At 47.0% G+C, this 22,505-nt stretch overlaps 1 protein-coding gene across 1 annotated transcript; it reads left to right on the forward strand.

Annotated features, from left to right (window-relative positions):
• Nucleotides 1–12,872: 12,872 nt before the first annotated feature.
• On the forward strand, nt 12,873–18,608 carry LOC310633199 (uncharacterized protein). Its single transcript, XM_083350879.1, has 7 exons — nt 12,873–13,086; nt 13,748–14,307; nt 14,567–14,684; nt 14,812–14,894; nt 15,075–15,179; nt 15,567–15,693; nt 17,385–18,608. The coding sequence occupies exons 2-7, from the start codon at nt 13,894–13,896 to the stop codon at nt 18,305–18,307; spliced, it is 1,770 nt and encodes a 589-aa protein (XP_083207005.1). The 5' UTR covers nt 12,873–13,086; nt 13,748–13,893; the 3' UTR covers nt 18,308–18,608.
• The last annotated feature ends 3,897 nt before the right edge of the window (nt 18,609–22,505 follow it).

Raw genomic sequence — 22,505 nt, forward strand, 5'->3', positions numbered from 1 at the left:
GCAGCGCGAGAAAGAGCAAGGCGCATGCTCAGTTCCCCCCCCTGAAGCGGGGGGGGGAGAGGGGCGGGCGGTGCGATTGGAGGCTGCCCGGCTTTCCCAGCGGCTACGGAGAGCGCCCCCTGCTGGGTCCTGCGCGTAAACGACAGAGTTCTGTGCAAGGGGAGAAGTGATCGTGATGTTCTGTGTGGGCCCTGGATGATGGGCATGGGAGCAGAAGAGTCTTGAACATGTGTGCCTGTCTAGTACTTTACAGAGAAGAGCAACAAAGATGATCAGGGGACTGGAGGCTAAAACATATAAGGAACGGCTGCTGGAATTGGGTATGTCTAGTTCACAGGTCTGCAACCCGTGGCTCTGGAGCCACATGCGGCTCTTTCAGCCGTCTCCTGCGGCTCCCAGTCCTCTGCTATGTGTAGTCCAAAAAAAAAAAGTGGGACTAAAAAAGTTCAACCAATCAATTCAAATATGCAGGGTAGGTGCATATCTCGCCTTGGCTCCACTCTTCAGTCAAACCCTGTTCTGCGCATGTGTGCATGTACGCGCATGCGCACACATTTTTTTGCGGCTCCCAGTTTTTCCTTTTGTGAGGGAACCGGTTCCGAGTGGCTCTTTCACTGTTTCAGGTTGCTGACCCCTGGTCTAGTTTAATGAAGAGAAGGACGAGGGGTGACATGATAGCGGTGTTCCAATATCTCAGGGGATGCCACAAAAATGAAGGAGTCAAGCTATTCTCCAAAGCACCTGAAGGCAGGACAAGAAGCAATGGATGGAAACTGATCAAGGAGAGAAGCAACCTAGAACTAAGGAGAAGCTTCCTGACAGCTAGAACAATTAACCAGTGGAATAACCTGCCTCCAGAAGCGGTGAATGCTCCAACACTGGAAGTGTTTAAGAAGAGACTGGACAGTCACTGGTCTGAAATGGCATAGGGTTTCCTGCCTGAGCAGGGGGGTTGGACTAGATGACCTCCAAGGTCCCTTCCATCATCATCATCATCATCATCATCATTATTATTATTATTATTTCAGAAATAACATTTAAACCCACATCCCATGCCTTCTCTGTGTTTCTAAGCAGAAATAGGTTTCTTACCCAGTGAAGCCAGATTCCTGGAATTCTCCAGCATGACTTCCCCATGGAGTGCTTTTTGGCCAGGATCCAGCTGAGACCACTCTTCCTGAGAGAAGTACACAGCCACTTCCCCCAAAGACACAACATCCTGAACAAGGAAAGAAGCTTCCCAATTAACAGATAACCCCCAAGAACAATCTGAACAGTTTTCTTTCACCAATTCAAACAGAGAGAGATCCTATGAACAAAATGGGCATCTTTTGCAGAATTCAGTAAGAGAACTTACAACTTTTGGCTCATGGCACAACTGAAGCACATCTGATCAGTTGGAAGGAGTCCCTTTGCTATTAATAATAATAATAAGTTGGAAGGGACCTTGGAGGTCATCTAGTCCAACCCCCTGCTCAGGCTGGAAACTCTATACCATTTCAGACCAATGGCTGGCCAGTCTCTTCTTAAAAACTTCCAGTGTTGGAGCATTCACCGCTTCTGGAGGCAGGTTGTTCCACTGGTTAGTTGTTCTAACTGACATGGCTTGCTTCAAAAAGTGGCGTCGTTTCCAGCGGGCGTCCGTTTCTAGATTTTTTCCCCCTTTTAAATGTCAAAGAACCCTCTGTGATCTTGTGAACATTGAGGAAATCTCTGTGGAAGCTCAAAAGTCGCTTTCCTCAAGAGGAGCTTGTGTAGAAATTCGGTCTCAAAAAATGAGCAAAAATCCTTTGAGAAATGGCAGGGCGGTCAAGAGACAAGAACAAGGAGCCTGTCTTTGAAGCACTGTTTGTCTCTTGTGGTTGTCAGCCTACTCAGGCTCAAAGTGGTGAAAGAAACCCACCCTTTTCCCTCCTGCTCATAATTCTGGGAATTCAAAATCAGACAGGCTTTATTTTTCGCTAGTTCCTCGCTTGGGATGACTGGTGTCTTGAAACCATTCGTTCCCTCTCCAATAAAATAGAAAAGAGAATGGGGTTCTTGCTTGTCTCCCCGGTGCAGCCTTTTCCTGCCCTTTCTTTGAGCGAGGAGTGGCTTTCATGCTGAGAAAAAGATGTGTTTCTGCCTGGAGTCGAACCAGGGACCTTTCGCATGTGAGGCAAATGTGATAACCACTACACCACAGAAACTACAGGTATGGGCTGCTCTCAGCCCGGATGCCCATATCTTTTGCTGGTCATCCCAGTCTGACCTCTACGGCACCAGAGGAATTAAGGCAATGATATTCCTTATGCTTCCTCCCCCTTTTGCATTTTGGAAGGTAAAAGTAATACAAATATTTGAATCCTAGTGACAAAAAAGCATTGACAGCGTGAGAATCGAAGCCCTCAGATGAAAAGTCAAGTACAATAGCAACCTATCACCGTTATCTTGGGATCACACCATCAAGCAGGCCCTGTCCCTGGGTGGGCTCGAACCACCATCCTTCTGGTTAACAGCCAGATGCGCTAACCCCTTGCGCCACAGAGACTTGGCACAGGGCTTGGCATCAGCCTCCCTCAGTCAGGAGATTCATACCTGGTGCCGGGGCTTCTTTTCGGCTTTCGTAGTGTGGCTTTGTTTTTCTCCCACTGAAAACAAAATCAAATATGAAGGGGGTGAATAGTTAATGGATTGGGCTCTTCATATGAGATCTTCGATTCCCACACTGTCAGTGCTTTTTCTTACTGAGGCCTAAATATTTGTTCATCTTTTGGGTCAGCTTTATCTTCCAAAATGCAAAAGGGAGATAAAGACACCCTACGGTAGGGTTGGGCAACTATGGCAACTTTAACAACCGATGGACTTCGACTCCAGAAGTCCACAAGTTGTAATGTTGCCATAGTTGCCCACCTCTGCCCAGCAGTATCTTTCTCTGGGCTTCTGCTGGCCACCAGAGCGAAGGTTTGTTTTAGGCAAAGTTAACGCAGCCTAAACGACCCTGCCCTGGGCGCTCTCCGTGGTCCTGAATCAGCCTCCCCTTTTCCGTAGCACGACCCTGCCCTGGGCGCTCTCCGTGGTCCTGAATCAGCCTCCCCTTTTCCGTAGCACGACCCTGCCCTGGGCGCTCTCCGTGGTCCTGAATCAGCCTCCCCTTTTCCGTAGCACGACCCTGCCCTGGGCGCTCTCCGTGGTCCTGAATCAGCCTCCCCTTTTCCATAGCACGACCCTGCCCTGGGCGCTCTCCGTGGTCCTGAATCAGCCTCCCCTTTTCCGTAGCACGACCCTGCCCTGGGCGCTCTCCGTGGTCCTGAATCAGCCTCCCCTTTTCCGTAGCACGACCCTGCCCTGGGCGCTCTCCGTGGTTCTGAATCAGCCTCCCCTTTTCCATAGCAATCTTTTTCTTGGTGTCTGTCCTTATGCCATCCACGGCTGGCTTTCCTAAGGCTCCCTGCTATGACACGAAGCAAGCTCAGAGGGCACCAAGGACCCCTCAAATATATCTTGGGTGTCAAACTGTCAGCCCGCAGGCCGGACGCATCATGAAGAAACTGCACCCACCCCATTGCCGGCAATGGCGAAAAAGCTCCGATACGTTGCGCGACGTCACGTGATGTTGCGAGTTTGACATGTCTGATCTTGGTGGAAGAGGTCATGGGTCCAACTCTCATTTTCCCCATGGGATGGAACTCTGATCCCTCAGGGATTTGCTCATGTGAAGAAAAGGTCGCTGCCCAATATCTCCAGTGTAAATTGAGGATTCCTTGGTACTCTCTGAGCTTGCTTGTTTTCTTGCAGACGTTTCAATACCCAAACTAGGTGACATCATCAGTGCTGGTAAGGAGTGCAGTTTGCTGTCAGTTTATATTCTGGTGGCTTGCCCTATCAGTGTTGGTGGGCACGGTCTTAGAGATTCTTTGATTGGGCTGTTTGCTGTTGGCAGTTTCTTGATTGGGATATTGTTTACTTGATTGTCAGTCTGATGTTAACCTTGGAGATAATCTATGCTGATCTGGGTGCTGATTGCTGGTGGAAAGGTGTTGAAGTCATTTTGTTCTTTTTGGGGTTGGTCGATTGCATAGTCTGTAGATGTTGTTACTGTCTGTGTGTCTTTTGATGGCTGATTTGTCAGAGTGCCAGGCTTCTAGAAATTCCCTGCCATTTTTGAACCTGGCCTGGTCTATGATGGTCACATTTTCCCAATTGAAACAATGGTTAAGTCTATCCACATGTTGTAAAATTCAAGAACGGAGTTCCAGCACCTTTTTTGGATGGAACCTTGTAGGGTAGGCAAGGCAGGTTGTATGACATGTGTGAGTTCCGGCACCTTTTTCTTTTACAAAAAAAGCACTGGAGCTCTGTAAAGGCACAAAACACTAAGGAATAGTAGATCTTTAATCCATCCCCTACTGCAAGCAACAGTCTGGGATAGCCAGCAAAAGACATGGGCATGCTGGCTGAGATCAGCCCATACCTCTGGTTTCTGTGGTGTAGTGGTTATCACATTTGCCTAACACGCAAAAGGTCCCTGGTTCGAAACCAGGCAGAAACACGTCTTTTTCTTTGGACTGATGGCCTACTACTTCTGGGACACTGGAGAAAAAGTATGTAAGCCTCTCATCTCATTCAGCAAGTCAGCTGAAAGGCAGCGAGCCCGGCCACATTGGCAACAGTGGGTGCCCTGAGAAAATGTTGAGGAAGTCTCTCCACCTCCTCCTGACCTTTCCTCTGCCTGAAAGACTGGGTCATGGGGCAGGAGCCACTTCGCAGACCACCACCAGTTGGGATTTTCCAAGGAGGGAGGAAGTGAAAGACACAAAGCAGAGGATTCTCTGGCTGTCTTACCAACCTCCCCACTTGCAGGACCTGAGGCTTGAGCTGATGAAATTTCCAAGGAGAGGTTAGAGGGGTGAAGGCCACTTTGACCTTCCCCTGGTGGTCGAAGGGTCAAGATTCAGTACCATGGCCTGGTTTGGATTCCTAGCCAGGGAAAGCTTTTGCTTCCAAAATATGCATCATCCCGCAGGTGGAATATTCAGGGAAGCTCATTTTCATGGTAAAATAGGTTGAACTAGCCAGAAAATTTCCCTAACTTTCCTTCTTTCCACCCATCTCACCCCACCCTCTGGTCCTCCTAGCAGGCTCAACAGAGTCTCCATCCAACCAGCCTGCCTTGGACCTTCAAAGAAAACAGATGATGAATGCAGGAATTGCAAGAGACTTGGAGGGTGCAAAGCTGCCTATAATCCACTAGGGGGAGACAGGTGGCTGTCAGCCCTTCACATAGGCCAGGGGTAGGCAACCTTGGCTATTTTTATGACTCGTGGACTTCAACTCCCAGAATTCCTGAGCCAGTCATACTAAGGTTGCCTACCCCTGACATAGGCTGAGTTGGAGCCATTGACCCACATCTCTGGAAAACAAGGGGTCAAGGGGTCTGGCTGTTGAGCAGAAGTGGTTTGAGTTCACCCAAGAACACCTGCAGGTACCTTTCCCTTAGCAAGATGATTGAGTGGGGAAATTCAAGGACAACTAATGCCATGTAAATGGTATGCATAGATTTGAATCCCATCCCCGTGGGCTCTTCTTCCGGCTGATAGTGATTCTGGGGCTTTGGCCCCAGCTATCCTCAAAAGAGTTAAACCAAAAGCAGAGAGAGTGCAAGGGGATGTCGGTGTTGGCCACCAAGCGCATTTCTATTTTCCTCCCATTGAAAACAGAATCCGGGATGAAAACTTTCTCTGGTGATGCTGCCTGTATAATCCTAGAAGGGCAAAAGGTGGAAGGAGACGTGCTCCAGCCGGGACTCGAACCCGGGTCACAAGATTGGAAACCCTGCATGATGCCCCTACACCCCTGGCACAGCTGTCGAGATTCTTTCTCAAGAGAAGCAATAGTTATAGCCCGGCTTTCTCCTTTCCCATCTGATGGGGGGGTGAAGAGCACACTGTGCCTTGTGACTAAAGTATCTTATTACTGTCTAGCCAGCCCCAGCTACGGATGCTTAGGTGGAGGCAGCTGAGGGGGAGGCCTGTGCCAGGTCTCTGTGGCGCAATGGGTTAGCGCGTCTGGCTGTTAACCAGAAGGATGGTGGTTCGAGCCCACCCAGGGACGGCCTGCTTGATGAGTTGAACAATAATAGCTGAAGGTTACAGAAGGTTTGTCTATGGGATTCTTTATCTTTTTTTTTAAATAATATTTTTTATTAATTTTCTATTTTTACACTTAGGTATTTAAACAGCAACGTGGTGGCTGGGTAATCAATAGTTCAGTAACATACAAAATTCTCTAGTACAGATTTCAGACTACAACCTCAAGTATTTCCAATCTTTTTCCCTTGGAATCTGCTGTCTCATATTTAAGCTTATACAGTTTTTTATGATATCAACTAAATAAAAACATCTCCCATAATTAAAGAGTGGGAGAAGGCCCCAAGCCTAAGAGGAGGGAAATCGGGACATAATTTCTCCATTTTGGTGGCTGCTGAGAACGCATGGTCCAATCAAGGCCAGCCTCAGTTTTTACGTGTTCTGTACCAGCCTGCTACCGGCCTTGCAGAAAACGTAGGGACAACCCCTTTTACAAGAAGGCAAGAGGCTGGAATTACGCCTGCCAAATTTATAGCTACAAAAACAAACAAGACATGAACCAAGAAACAGGAGCTTTAAGAAACAGGAACTATCCAAGCGGTTGCCTTCAGCAAACCAGCCCTCCAACACATTCCCCTTATATAGAGTTCAGGGCGTGGCTTCTCTCTGCCTCCTTCCGAGGAGCCCCATTGCCTTCCTCTGTTTACTCTTAATTGACTGCCTCCTGCGTCGGGCGTCCTTGAACAGGGCCAGCTGTGGGTCATCTTCATCCACGCTGTCAGGCTCACACAGCTGGGTCTCCGTGGTGACCAAGTGGGAGGGGCCTGGCTGAGGGCTCTCATCAGCAAGATCTTCAACCCCATCAGCAAGGTCTTCAACACCCCCTCCTCCTCCTCTGAGTCGTCCGACCCAACTGCCGAACCCACAGGCTGACCCTGAATCACAACAGTACGTAGAAGAGAGAGAGGCAGCTCCAGGATCTCGCAGAAACTCTTTACAGGAGGTGAGGATTTGGCAATTTCACCAAGACGGAATGCAGAAAAATAATAATAATCCCAGACAGCCTTTCTGAAATCAGCTGCGTGCCTTTAGCCTCCCCGGGAAAACAAATCCAGCCAGATGGCAAATCCCTGAAAGATCAATGGGTCCCTTCCGTGCAGAAACACAAACCTGCTGACATGATCTCTTCAGTCAGGTTCCTTCCATGTTTCATCTTTGCCTGTGACATAAAAGCGTGTATGGGGGGAACTTTTTTAACTTTTGTATTTTGTAGTGGTATGATTTTAAAATGCCCTGTAAACCGCCCTGAGTCCTTCGGGAAAGGGCGGTATATAAATCTATTAAAATTAAAATTAAATTAAATTAAACTTTGGAAAACAAAAACTCTCCTGAAATGCAGGATTTAACCAGTAGCCTGAGAATCCCTTAAATTTTGCCCCCTCATCTTTCACTCTATCACTGACTTCTGGAGGGCACAAATCTCTAAGGAATATCAGTTGATAAAGCCCTCTCATACTGCAAATACCGGATCTGGATTGGCCTGCCAAAGATATGGGCATGCTAGTCAAAGGGTACCCATACCTTTGGTTTCTGTGGTGTAGTGGTTATCACGTTTGCCTAACACGCAAAAGGTCCCTGGTTCGAAACCAGGCAGAAACACGTCTTTTTCTCAGCATTTCAAGTTCCAGGCATATATGGGAAATAGCATCCTGGTTTTATTTTCTCCCTTAGCCAGCAGGGAATGAATAAGCAGATGACACTTTAAAGCTATTGATCAGGCAAGCCAGCAGCTAAAGAGAACAGAGGCCCTAAGAGTTTGATGGCTTCACATTTTGCAGCCCCAAAGAAAAGTGGCAATTTTCCATTACTAGTCTGTCCTGACAGATTTTATTTTTCTGGGCTCCAAGATCACCGCAGATGGGGACTGTAGCCAAGAAATTAAAAGACTCTTGCTCCTGAGGAGGAAAGCCATGGCAAATCTAGACAGCACACTAAAAAGCAGAGACATCACCCTGTCAACAAAAGTGCATATAGTCAAGGCTATGGTCTTCCCAGTTGCAATGTATGGCAGTGAAAGTTTTTATTTTTTTATTTTTATTTTAATTCCATTTATATCCCGCCCTTCTCCGAAGACTCAGGGCGGCTTACAAACTTAGCAGTAGCCTTCATTCTATGTATATGCCTGCTTATTAGGGCTTTCACACACACCCCAAGTGGCATTATTACAAAGTCAGCTTAATTGCCCCCAACAATCTGGGTCCTCATTTTACCTACCTGGGAAGGATGGAAGGCTGAGTCAACCTGGAGCCTGGTGGGACTCGAACCTGCACTAATTGCAGGCAGCTGGTGTTACTTAAGGAGGCATCAGCCCACTGCTCCAACAAGTTGGACCATAAAAAAGGCTGAGCGCCAAAGAACTGAGGCCTTTGAACTCTGGTGCTGGAGAAGACTCCTGCGAGTCCCTTGGACTGCAAGGCGATCAAACCGGTCAGTCCTAGAGGAGATCGACCCTGTCTGCTCTTTAGAAGGCCAGATCCTGAAGTTGAAACTCAAATACTGTGGCCACCTAATGAGAAGGAAGGACTCACTGGAGAAGAGACTAATGCTGGGAAAGATTGAGAGCAAGAGACAAAGGGGACGACAGAGAATGAGGTGGCTGGATGGAGTCACTGAAGCAGTAGGCATGAGCTTAAATGGACTCCAGAAGCTGGGTAGAGGACAGGAAGGCCTGCAGGAAAGTTGTCCATGGGGTTGCAATGGATCAGACATGACTTCACAGCTAACAACAACAACAAATACTAGCAATAGAAAACAACCCAACCAATGTCCTAAACGTGAAAAGAACTGACTTCAACAAACTCAGAGAGAACTTAGGAAGGATCCCATGGATGAAAATCCTAAAGGTGAAAACAACCCAAGAAGCGTGGGAAACTGAAAAATGCAATCACAAAAGCCCAGACCCGCACAATACCACTGAGAAAGAAAAACAAGAAATCCAAGAGGAAACTAGCATGGCTGCACAAAGATCTCTCTAACAAACTAAAAGACAAAAAGGACAAATACAAAAAATGGAATGAGGGGCACTTAACTAAGGCCGATTATGAGCAGACAGCCAGAACATGTAAAGATGAAGTCAGGAAGGCAAAGGCTCAGAATGAACAAAGACTTGCAACAGAAATCAAGGACAATAAAAAAAAGTTTCTTCCAACATATTAACCACAAGATAAAAGTCAAGGAAACTGTAGGCCCACTAAAGAGAGAAGATGGCAAAGATATTACAGGCAACAGAGAGAAAGCAGAGCTGCTTGACTCATACTTTTTGTCAGTCTTCACACAAAAAGAAACTATAGCCCAACACACCAAAAAAACCACTGCAAAAGGCATACTAGAAACAAAAATTAAAATAAGCAAGAAAATGGTAAGGGAACACCTGTCCAACTTTGATCAATATAAATCAACAAGACCTGACAGGCTACATTCCAGACTTCTGAAAGAGCTGGCAGATATTATCTCAGATCTGTTGCACCACATCTTTCATAAATCCTGGAGCATCAGGGAAGTACCTGAGGATTGGAAAAGGGCTGATGTAGTCCCCATCTTCAAGAAAGGGGGGCGGGACTACAGACCAATCAGCTTAACATCAATACCTGGGAAGATCCTAGAAAAGATAGTCAAAAAACAGATCTGTGAACAACTAGAAGCAAACAAAGTCATAACTAGTAGCCAGCATGGGTTTGTTAAAAACAGATCACGCCAAACCAACCTCATCTCATTTATTTGATAAAGTGACTAAGCTAGTAGACCAGCGAAATGCTGTGGACAAAGTATACTTAGATTTCAGTAAGGCATTCGACAAAGTAGACCACAACGTACTCCTTGGTAAGCTAGAAAAAGGTGGAATAGACAACATCACCACCAGATGGATCTGTAGCTGGCTGGCAAACCATACTCAATGAGTAGTCCTCAATGTCACTACATCCACATGGAGAGAAGTAAGCAGTGGGGTACCACAAGGTTCAGTATTCTTCCATATCTTCATAAAATGACTTAGATGAGGGAATTGAAGGAGAACTCATCAAATTTATTATTTATTTATTTATTTATTTATTTATTATTTAATTTATATACCGCCCTTCTCCCGGAGGACTCAGGGTGGTGAACAGGGCAATACATAAAAACTAGATACAAAAATTAAAAATTATTAAAACGTGATTAAACAATGCCCATAATAAATTAATACAGATTAAAAATTAAAGTCCATTTATAAAAATCCCACCCCGTCCCATCAGGCCAGGCCAGCTTGTTTAAAGAGATGGGTTTTAAGATCGCGCCGGAAGGAGCGGAGATCGGGCGCCATCCGGAGCTCGACTGGAAGATGGTTCCATAAATCCGGTGCGCCCACAGAGAACGCCCTCCCCCTGGGGGCCACCAGTCGGCATTCTTTGACCGGTGGCACCCTGAGGAGGCCCTCTCTGTGGGAGCGTACTGGGCGGAGGGAAGTTGACGCCGGCTGCAGGTGCTCCCCAAGGTATTCTGGACCCATGCCATGAAGGGCTTTGTAGGTCATTACTAACACCTTGAACCTCACTCGGAAGACAACTGGTAGCCAATGCAGCTCGCGGAGCAAAGGTGTGACATGGGAGTATCGGGAAACTCCCAATACAACTCTCGCGGCTGCATTCTGTACCAGTTGGACCCTCCGAGTGGTCTTCAAGGGTAGCCCCATGTAGAGAGCGTTGCAGTAATCAAGACGAGAGGTCACGAGCGCATGAGTGACCGTACGTAAGGCATCCCGGTCTAGATAGGGCCGCAACTGGCGCACCAGGCGAACCTGGGCGAAGGCCCCCCTAGTCACAGCTACTATATGGTCTTCTAGGGAGAGCTGTGAATCTAGGAGGACTCCCAAGTTGCAAGCCCTATCTACAGGAGGTAATAACTCATTTGCAGATGATACCAAACTGACAGGAGTAGACAACACCCCAGAAGACCAACTAAGGATCCAAAAAGATCTTGACAAACTTGAACAATGGCCCCTATCCAACACAATGAGTTTCAATGTGGAGAAAAGCAAAGTCTTACATTTAAGGCAGGAAAAACCAAAAGTACAAGTACAGATTGGGCGAGACCTGGCTTAGAAACAGTAACTGTAAGATGGACCTTGGAGTCCTAGTGCACAATCACTTGACTATGAGCCAGCACTGTGCAGTAGGAACCAAAAAAGCTAATACAATCCTGGGTTGTATAAACAGAGGCATAGAATCAAGATCATGTGAAGTATTAGTACCGCTTTATGAAACTCTAGTAAGACCATACCTGGAATACTGCAGCCAATTTTGGTCACCATGAGTGCTTTTTTTGTAAAAGAAAAAGGTGCCGGAACTCACACATGTCATACAACCCGCCTTGCCTACCCTACAAGGTTCCATCCAAAAAAGGTGCCGGAACTCCGTTCTGAGCGTTCTATGAGGACAAAAAGCCCTGGTCACCATATCACAAAAAAGATGTTGAGAATTTGGTAAAAATTCAGAGAAGAGCAGCTAAGATGACCAAAGGCCTGAAGACTAAAACATACGAAGAAAGGCTGCAGGACTTGGGTTTGGCTAGTCTAAAGAAAAGAAGAAATAGGGGAGACATGATAGCGGTATTCCAATATCTGAGGGGCTGCCACAAGGCAGAGGGGGGCAAGTTGTTCACCAAAACACCAGAGGGAAGGACGAGAAACAATGGTTGGAAACTGATCGAAGAGAGAAGCAACCTGGAATTAAGGAGAAACCTCCTGACCGTGAGGACAATCAACCATTGGAACAGCTTGCCTCCAGAAATCATGGGCACTCCCATCAGTGGAGATTTTTAAGCAGAGACATTCACCTGTCTGAGACGGTATAGGTTCTCCTGCTTGAGCAGGGGGCTGGACTAGAAGACCTCCAAGGTCCCTTCCAGCTCTATTCTATTCTACTCTAGACAAGCAATGTTATTACAACAACAACAACAACAACAACAACAACAACAACAACAACAATAATAATAATAATAATAATAATAATAATAATAATAATAATAATAATAATAATAATATAAAGTTGGAAGGGACCTTGGAGGTCATCTAGTCCAACCCCCTGCTCAGGCAGGAAACCCTATACCATTTCAGGCAAATGGCTGTCCAGTCTCTTCTTAAAAACCTCCAGTGTTGGAGCATTCACCACTTCTGGAGGCAGGTTGTTCCACTGGTTAATTGTTCCAATTGTCAGGAGGTTTCTCCTTATTTCTAGGTTGCTTCTCTCCTTGACTAGTTTCCATCCATTGCTTCTTGTCCTGCTTTCAGGTGCTTTGGAGAATAGCTTGACTCCCTCTTCTTTGTGGTAGCCCCTGAGATATTGGAACACTGCTATCGTGTCACCCCTCACCCTTCTCTTCGTTAAACTAGACATACCCAATTCCAGCAACCGTTCCCTATATGTTTTAGCCTCCAGCCCCCTAATCATCTTGGTTGCTCTTCTCTGTACCCTCTGTACCCTCTGTACCCTTCTCTGTACCCTGTACCCTGTTAGAGAAGCTCTTTTGTTCTACTCCAATGCCCATTATCCCAGGCCCTCATAGAACATGATCTCTCTCCTCCGGCCTTGCAGGGTCCTCTGGCATTGCGCACAGAAACCACTAGGGGGCTACCTCGGCAGCTGTTGAAAGGGCTGGGTAGCCCTCACCCGTCGCCCCCACCCCCACCCCGCTTCAGAAGGGAACTGAGCATGCGCCTGGCTTTTTCACGAACTAAAGCGAGATACGTGTTGCCCGGGGTCAATTTCCAGAAAAAGGTGAAAGTGCGTCCTCACTTTCTACCGTACAATGTCCGGGTTTGCTCGCCTTCGCTGAGAGCCTTTAGGCTGAGCCTTTCCAGAAGTCCAAGAGGCTGCAAGGAAGCCTTGGACGGATGGAGATCAAGACCCGATCCCGGAGTTCAGCAAGTGGGGTGACTTTTCTGTCGTGCCAAGCTTTCCGGGCTGGACCGTGCATGGAGCATCAGGTACGGAATGGTGGAATGTGGGGAGCCCCTTGTCCCATGTTCCCCTGCCGCGTCTGTGCATACACGGGCCGGGCAGGGAAGAAATCAAAAGCTTACGGACCCAAGATGGCCAGAAAGCTCTGAGCCATTCAGGATTAGGCTAAAATTGGGAAAGCTCTTTCCAGGAGATGCCTGAATCAAATTATGTTAAGCCACAGCTGGTTTATTGATTCGGGTATTATTCTGTTTGCACTGGATGGTGGTTTGTTGATGATTATGATTTCTCAGGTACCCATAGCAGTTTGGGCCAGGAGGTGGATGGGGTTGTGCTGGCTAAAGTTAGACTGGAAGTTCAAGTGTTGATTGATTTACCTATTAAACTGATTTAGATAGCCACTCATCTCAGTGGCTGTTTGTGACTTGAGACATTTATGATTTGGATTCTACAGAGGTTGTTTTTGCAAGCAGCCATCAAAATTGTTTGAATAAATGAGTAGGATATAGAAATCCAAAACATATTTAAATGTGTGTATCCAATACTTTTAATCCTTGATAGAAGTCGATCCGGAAGCTTACTACAGATTTTTTTCCCCACACACAGATACATACCCTTCCCAGATATTGGTGGATTCATAATCCTTTCTAATTTATTTCTGGAAGTTTCTTTTGTTTTCCATTCCAGATATGTAAGTTGGAAATCTTTCCTGGTTACCCTGGAGTCCTAAGTATCTTGTGTGGGAAGAATAACCTCTAGGAGATTTCTCCAGACCTTTTGTGATTAGTAAGATCTGGGAAGATCCATCAGTCCATTTTGGAACTGGAAAGAAGATGGAGGAACAGTGCCCAGCAGATTCAGGAGTTGGAAAAGGCCCTGCAGCTGCTCTGCCTTGGAGCTGTGGGAAGAATGGGGCAAGTCCTGGGCAGAAGAGCCAAGAAGAGGAAGCCAACAGTTCAGAGGTCCACTGCTGTCACTTCAGAAAAGTGCAGTTCCAGGAGGGGAGGGGTCCACGAGATATTTGCAGTCAGCTTCACCGCCTTTGCTGTCAGTGGCTGCAACCAGAAAGACACACAAAGGCCCAGATGATGGACCTGGTGCTTCTGGAGCAGTTCCTGGCTGTCCTTCCCCCAGAGATGGAGAAATGGGTGCGGGAGTGTGGAGCGGAGACCAGTTCCCAGGCGGTGGCCCTGGCCGAAGGCTTCCTGCTGACCCAGGAATTGGAAAAGATGCAAGAAGACTTGCAGGTGTGAGAATATAATCATAGCATCTCTAAAGAGGATCTCTCAGAATTTGTCAGTTCCTCTCTGGCAGAGTTTTCTGAGATGATGAACTCCTAAGGCCAGTTATTCTGTTCTTCCAGGGCATGTATTTGGGGAAATTCTTTCATTCCCATTTTCAAACTTCAGTGATGGACACTGTGGTCTGCTGGGTTGAGGGTGCAGTATGATAATTAATTTCTGTCTCTGTGCTGTTCCCTTCTTTGTCACGTCACGTCATGTCTAGAAATCCTTAAAAGCTGTGACTGAGTATCCCAAGGGGAGGAAAGATTCTTCCAAACCCTCTCAAGAGTTGCTGTTCAGGGAGAGCTTTCAGAAACATCAAAGTCAGGACACCCTGCCAGGTAACAGAAGTCATTTTTGTGTAATGTGAGGCTTGGCATCAAGCTGATCCTTTTGCTCGTTTTCACTTGAGTCTCTCTCTGGTACCATTTTTAACCATCTGCTTCCACCATTTTCTGTCCCTCACAGAGAATAGAAAGCTCTCCTTGGTATTTTTAGAATCGCCTCCTTTTCATGACAGAGCTGAAAGAGTGGGTGAAACTCTGCCTCAGGTAGGAGAAGAAACATCAGAAAGGTCCATGAATCTTGGAGGGGTTTCGTTTTGTGCTGGAATTCAGTTTATAACATTGATGTTTCTAAGCAACAAATTTTGATGTCAGGTCATCGAAAATTCACACTTGGTTTAACCTACCTGTCTCTTCTGATAAGCTTCCTCTGCCCTCCTGTTTCAGGCTCGGATTTCATTGACCAGAAATTGTCTCAGATGGAGATCTTCCTTCTGTCTGCCAGGGTCATTCTCACACACCATTAGAAGCTCTCCCAACACTTCCATGAAGGTATGGAGTCTCTGTGGGTGGGTGGGTGGGGAGAGTTGGTCCCTCAGTGGATAAAGCAATTCATTGGCAAAAATGTCAGATGGTTTTTCCCTGTATTTTTTTCTGCCCAGCCTCAGAAGAAATGGAGCCATTGATAAGTAGTAGGTTCAAGACCAATTGACCAAGAAAACTATTTTAATTGTCTTCACTAAAAGGAATTCCAAGTTTCCTTTCAACTTTGTCAAATGTGCTTCAGTTGTTCTGTCAGCCAAAAGCTCTGAGGTCAAATTCTGAATTCTGCAGAAGACGCCCATTTTATCCATTAGATCGCTCTCCTTCATTTGCTGAAAGAAAACTCCAATTGTTCTTGGGTTATCTGTTAATTGGCAAACTTCTTTCCTTGTTCAGGATGTTGTGTCTTTTGAGGATGTGGCTGTGCATTTCTCCAAGGAGGAGTGGTCCCAACTGGATCCTGCCCAAAAAGCACTCCATGGAGAAGTCATGCTGGAGAATTCCAAGAATCTGGCTTCTCTGGGTAAGAATCCCTATCTGTGCTCGGAATCGTAGAGAACACATTGGGGGTTTGATGTAACCATCTGCTTTTGATAAAATACATTTGATAAAATAGCGTTTTTCAAATTTGTATCCTGCCTTTATAATTTTTTAGTACAGGTAGTCCTTGACATACAACAGGCCATTTAACTAACATTTGAAATTATGACAGACCCCTCCAAAAGCTACCTGTGATTCCATTTCAAGGTTAAGATGGCTATAGCAGTTTTGTGGTCATTCTGTTTGACAATGCACCACAGGTTCATCTGCAGCACCCTCCCACTTCTCTTCCCCCATCCCACCCTGCCAAAACCTTTCAATGCTTGGGCCTGCTTCCCCACACACCCATCTCAAACACACACACACACACACAAACACACACACACACACACACACACACACAGACACTCTTTCTGAAGTTCTCCAGACCTCATATTGTAGAAGGAGGGCAGGCCATGTGTCCCAGGGCTGCAGTTTGAAGCAGTTTGTGTGGCAGCCACGATTTCATCCCACACATTTGTGGGTGGGCACAAAATGGCAGCTGCCACACAAACTGCTTCAATTTGCTGTGTTAGAGAAGAGTTTAATTAAAAAGAAATAGAGGCTGCTGTGCATGAATTCTCTCTCTCTCTCTCCCTCTCCCTCTCCCTCCCTCCCTCTCTTTCCCTCTCTCCGATCTTCTGCTCCCCTGGCAAGCTGGCTTCACGCTCTTCTCGGACAATCTGACACACATTTTTATTGGGCTGGCTCTCCTGCCCTTGAGAGCTGCTGCTTTCTGCTGCTTCCTGTGGAGACGCAGCAAAGGCAGAAGCTCTGCCTAATAAGCTTGTCAGCTTCGCAGAGAACAACATGAAGCCACTCTCTTTTTTATACACAGAGAGAGAGAGGGATAGGGAGAGAGAGAGAAAGAGAGAGAGAGAGAGAGAGAAGGGAAGTGCAAGTGCCTCTCTCTGTTTCTCTCTCTCTGCAAATGGTGGAGGCTGACTGGGAGCCGCAGAAGGCTGAAAGAGCCGCATGCGGCTCCAGTGCCATGGGTTGCCGACCCATGGCCTGGTCATTGGGTGCTGAATGGCTGCTATTCAAGACCTGATGCTATTGAACACCAATTATTCTTAGACGTGATCTGAAGGTGGATGAAGCAACTGACTGGCAAGTATAAACAAGACTTGGATGTGCCCTGAGAAGGACGTTCCTTTCTCAGAAATGTGTCCACTTGGGCACTGAGTTCACCCCAAATTGGGGAGGAGGAGCTATTGCCATCCAGAAAGTCCAGTCAGTTTTCAAAGGCACTACTTTGTCCAAAAGTGGAGATGAGACTTTCTTTGAAATAGGAGAGATGGTGGTTATGTTGGTCCCCCTGCATGATGCAGTGTCCAATGCATTTCAGGACTTCATGACACCATGTAACTGACCCTGGTCATCAACACTGACGGTGAAGGATTAGATCAGGATTTTGTCTTAGGTTCATAGTGACATGATATGGTCCTGATGTATGAACTTGGTGGGAGCCCACTTGGAAATGCATACTTGGTAAAACCTTAGTTTGGGTCTTCATATTGGTCAGTAAAGCAGCCAAAAGGTATTCATTATTTACGTGGCTAAATTTCAGAGGAAAACGTTTGATCTTTAATCATGACCCTATTCTTGCTACGGTTTTCATTTTTCTTTTTCAAGGCTTTAATGGGCAGGAGAATAAGAAATGCAAGGAGGAATACCAAGAGATCCATCCAAAAGAGGTCAAAAGGAGGTTTGCAGATCAGATGCAACCCAAGAGTGATGAGACAAACCAGTCACAAAGCGGAATGAAAAAAGGTTTTCCTCAGGTCGTTTGGCTTACAAACCACAGAATGATCCATACAGGAGAAAGACCATATGGATGTGTGGAATGTGGAAAGGGCTTTAGGAGGAATGGTGATCTTATCCGCCATAAAATCGTCCACACAGGTGAGAAACCATATCAATGCAGGGCGTGTGGAAAGAGCTTTTATATGTACGACCATCTCATGTCCCATAAAAGGACACATTTAGAAGAGAAACCGTATACCTGCATGGAGTGTGGAAAGACTTTCGGTTCCAAGTACTCTCTTAGAAGACATGAAAGGAATCACAAAGGAGAAAGACCTTTTAGATGCGTGGAGTGTGGAAAAACCTTTACCAGTAGTACTCATCTTACTTACCACAAGATGATCCACACAGGAGAAAAGCCATATAAATGTGTGGAATGTGGAAAGGATTTTAGGAGGAATTGTGATCTTACCCGCCATAAAAGGAAGCACTCGGGGGAAAAGCCATATCAGTGTAATAAGTGTAGGAAGACTTTTGGTCACCATAGCAGCCTTACTTCTCATGAAAAGACCCATACGGGAGTGAACTTGTATAAATGTATGGAATGTGGGAAGAGCTTTAACAGAAGTAGTTCTCTGATCCACCATAAAGCTATCCACACAGCGGAGAAATTATATCAATGCCAGGAGTGCGGGAAGAGCTTTAGATTCAGAAGTGATCTTACTAGGCATAAAAGGATCCACTCAGAGAAAAAAGCCGCTATCAATGTAGGGAGCACGGAAAGAGCTTCTGTGAGAATGGGTCCATTGTGAAACATTAAAGAGTATCCACACGGAAAAAGCCATCTAAATGTGTGAAACATGGAAAGGGGTTCAGGAAGAATCATGTTTTTACTTTCCTTTAAAGAATCCACATGGGATTAGCCCTATCAGTGGAGTGTGGAAAGAGCTTCAGAAGCTGTAGCTTTCATTTACGACAGGGGTGTCAAACTCAATTTCATTGAGGGCCGCATCAGCATTGCGGTGGGGCCAGGTGGGCATGGCCAGGGTGAGCGTGGCCTACTGGGTGGGTGTGGCTGGAGTGTGTATGGCCTACTGGCATCATTGGCATCAAGGGTGCTTATGGGGGCCTGGGCAGGAGTGGGACAGATCTGGGGGTCTCTGGCAGAAGGAGGGTCTCTGGGCCAGGGCCAAGGCAGCGGGGGCCGTTCCCTCACTGTTTCCAGGATGGCTTCGGGGGCCACATGAAACCACTTTGCGGGCCGGATCTGGTCCCCGGGCCTTGTGTTTGACATGTCTGATTTACAATAAAAGGATTCACATGCAGGGAAGCAGCCATATCAATGCAGGGAGTACAGGAAGAGTTTCAATACAAATAGCTGTCTAAAAATCTCATGCAAAGGGTCTACTTGAGTAACAGTCCGTATTAAAACTAAAATCTACTTCGATATCCATGCATAAATTACCTTTCTAGGTCAATTCTAAATCCTGGCTGGTTTTTGCTAAGTAGGAGATTGCAAAGAAAAAGTTAACAGGGGAGATGAAGGAAATTAATTGCCCATGTCAGCAATGTGTCCTGCCCATTAGTTAACAATGGCAGATCCCACAATTATTTGAAGGAACTCCCATCTGAACAACAACAACATGGGGCTGCCCTTGAGGACCACTCAGAGGCTTCAGCTGGTGCAGAATGCAGCCGTGCGAGTAGTAATGGGAGTTTCCCGATACTCTCATGTAACACCTCTTCTCTGCGAGCTGCATTGGCTTCCGGTTCCCCTCCAGGTGAGATTCAAGGTACTGGTGATGACCTATAAAGCCCTGAATGGCTTGGGTCCGGGATATCTGAGGGAACACCAGCATCAAGCTCCCTTCGTCCAGTGCGCTCCCACAGGGAGGGTCTTCTCAGGGTGCCGCCGATAAAAGATTGTCGGCGTATAACACCCAGGGGAAGGGCCTTCTCTGTGGGTGCGCCTGCCCTCTGGAACCAGCTGCCCGTGGAGCCTAGGACTGCCCCCGACCTCTGCACATTTCGCCGGGACCTGAAAACCTGGATTATCTCAGGGAGCACCTGCTGCCAGCATCAGCCTCCCATCGTCCTGTGCGCTCCCACAGGGAGGGCCTCCTTAGGGTTCCGCCAGTTAGGGAATGCCGGCGGGTGATTCCAAGGGGGAGGGCATTCTCTGTGGGTGCGCCTGCCCTATGGAATAAACTGCCGGTGGAACTTCGGACTTCCCCAGACCTTCGCTCATTTCGCCGGGACCTGAAAACTTGGTTATTTGATCTTTCTGCAATCTTGGCAATGTTGGGCGCTCTGAGAAAGTTTTGAGGAAGTCTCTCCACCCCCACCTGGCCCTTCTTCTGCCTGTAAGCCTGGGTGGTGGAGCTGTGGTCTCTGTGCAGTTCACCCACCACCCGTTGGGGTTTTCTGAGCAGGGAGAAAGTCTCAAAGGGTTTGAGATTCTCTGGGCCTCTTACAACCCTCCCCACTTGCGGGAACCGAGACTTCAGTCGATGCCCCTTCCAAGGAGAAGCTGGAGGGACGAAGGCCCCCTTGTCCTTCCCTGGTGGTCTAGTGGTCAGGATTCAGCGCTTTCACCGCTGCGGCCCGGGTTCAATTCCCGGCCAGGGAAAGCTTTTGTTTGCAAAAAATCTTATCATCCTGCAGGTGGAATTATCAGGAAGGGTCATTTTTTTTTAATCCCATTTATATTATCATGGCAAAATAGGCTGAACTGGCCAAAAAAAAATGCCCAGCCTTTCCTTTTCTTCCTTTTTCTTTCCCTCATCCTACCCCATCCCACCCCGTGATTGATTCTCCTAGTAGGCTTGACATAAATTCCATACAACCAGCCTGCCTTGGACCTTCAGTTAGGGTAGATGAGAACCGCAGGAATTGTGGTTGTCATCTACCCCAACGTGAAGGGGGCAAAGCTGTCTATGATCCAATAGAGGGAAACAGGTGAGTTCTGTTCTGTTCCAGCCTATGACCGACCCTGTTTGTCAGGGACAACTGCTTTATCCTTTTTACAGTCAATAGGCTGGAAAAACCCAACCCAAATTTATTTACAGTTCAAACAAAAAAGCAACAGAATGTTTCCTTCAAAAAATGAATCAAAATATCAAACAAGAGTCAACAAACAAGAGTTAAACAGAAGTAGCAAGAACAGACCAGGATTCTCTTAGAATGTCTCCAAATGGTTGCCTTCAGCAACCAGCCCCGCCCACACCTTCCCCTTTTATTATCAGTCCCAAGGCATAACTGCCTTCTCCTCCTCTCACTGAGTTGCCTCATTGATTTTCTCTGCTCTGCTCTGCTCTGCTGGATTGCCTTCTGCTTCTAGCATCTCTGAACAGACTCTTCTGAGTCCGACACCTCGTACTCACACAGCTGAGCCTCATGAGGAACATGACTGGAGGGCCAGGCTGAGAGTCCTACAGTGCATCAGAGCCTCCCTCTGACACCAAAGGCTCTCCAAACCCCTCCTCCTCAGATTCATTGGAATCAGCTGCTGAGAGCACAGGCTGACACTGAATCATAACAAATATTCCCACATCCCTAGAACACAAAGGGTCAAGGAGTCTGGCCATTAGGCAGAAGGATGAGGATGGTTTGAACCTAGCCAGGAACACCTGCAGGTACCCTTACCTTGAGAAGATGGCAAGTGGGGAAGTTGATGGACAGCTAATGAATGCCCTGTGCTCTTCATACCTGGATTCAAATCCCATCTCTGTTGGCAAGAATGGGAAAACCAAGAAATTATTTCTAGATTTTTGCTTCCTGCTGACAATGCAAGGTGACGTCAGTGCCAGCCATCACTTCTCCTTTCTTCCCATTGAAAGCAGAATCCGAGATCAAAACCTCATTTGGTGATGCTGCCTGTACATCCTAGAAGAGCAAAAGGTGGAAGGAGACGTGCGCCAGCCGGGACTCGAACCCGGGTCGCAAGATTGGGAACCCTGCATGATGCCCCTACACCACTGGCACAGCTGTTGAGATTCTGTCTCAAGAGAAGCAATAGTTATAGCCGGGTTTTCTCATTTCCCATCTGATGGGAGGGGAGGGGCCGAAGAGCACACTGTGCCTTGCGACTAAAGTATCTTATTGCTGTCTAGCCTCAGCTACGGATGCTCAGGTGGGGGCAGCCGAGGGGGAGGCCTGTGCCAGGTCTCTGTGGCGCAATGGGTTAGCGCATCTGGCTGTTAACCAGAAGGATGGTGGTTCGAGCCCACCCAGGGACGGCCTGCTTGATGAGTTGAACAACAGATGAAGGGGATGGATTGTTTATTCGCTGGGCCCTTCACCTTGGGACTGCAGTTCTCAATCTCTCGATATTTTTTTCCTGCCAGACTTAAATATTTAGCCATCTGCTTCATCAGCTTTACCTTCCCAGAATGAAAAAAAAAGCAGACAAGGCCCCCAGGCCTGGGGGAGGGGAAATTGGGAAATTATTTCTACGTTTTGGTTCCTGCTGAGAACGCATGGTCCGATCAAGGCCAGCCTCAGTTTGTACACGGGTTGCAAGTTACGAAAGCTGAGTGATGCTTTCACAGCGTTGTGCAACTGTGGGAATCTTGTTCCTTTTAGGATGAAAGGTTCCCGCAGAAGAGAGAGAGGCAGCTCCAGGATCTCTCAGAAGCTCTTTTCTTTACTGGAGGTGAGGATTTTGGCAATTTCACCAAGACGGAAGGCAAGAAAAAAAAAAATCCCAGACAGCCTTTGTGAAATCAGCTGCTTGTCTCTGTCATTAACCTCCCAACATTTGCTGATAGCCACATCTGCCCAAATCGGCGGAACATCCCTGAAAGATCAATGGCTCCACCGTTCACTGTAGAAGCACTGAACTGATCGCATGGCCTCTTCAGCTGGGTCCCTTCCACAGTTTATCTTTGCTTGTGGCACTGATAAAATGGCTTGTATGGGGTGGGGGGGATCTTTTGCAAAAACAAAAAAACAAAACACCTTTCCTTTATTGCAGGATTGAATCAGCAGCCTGAGAATGTTTAAATTTTG

The sequence above is a fragment of the Vipera ursinii genome (genome assembly GCF_947247035.1).
Source record: "Vipera ursinii genome assembly, chromosome: 2".
Taxonomy (NCBI): domain Eukaryota; kingdom Metazoa; phylum Chordata; class Lepidosauria; order Squamata; family Viperidae; genus Vipera; species Vipera ursinii.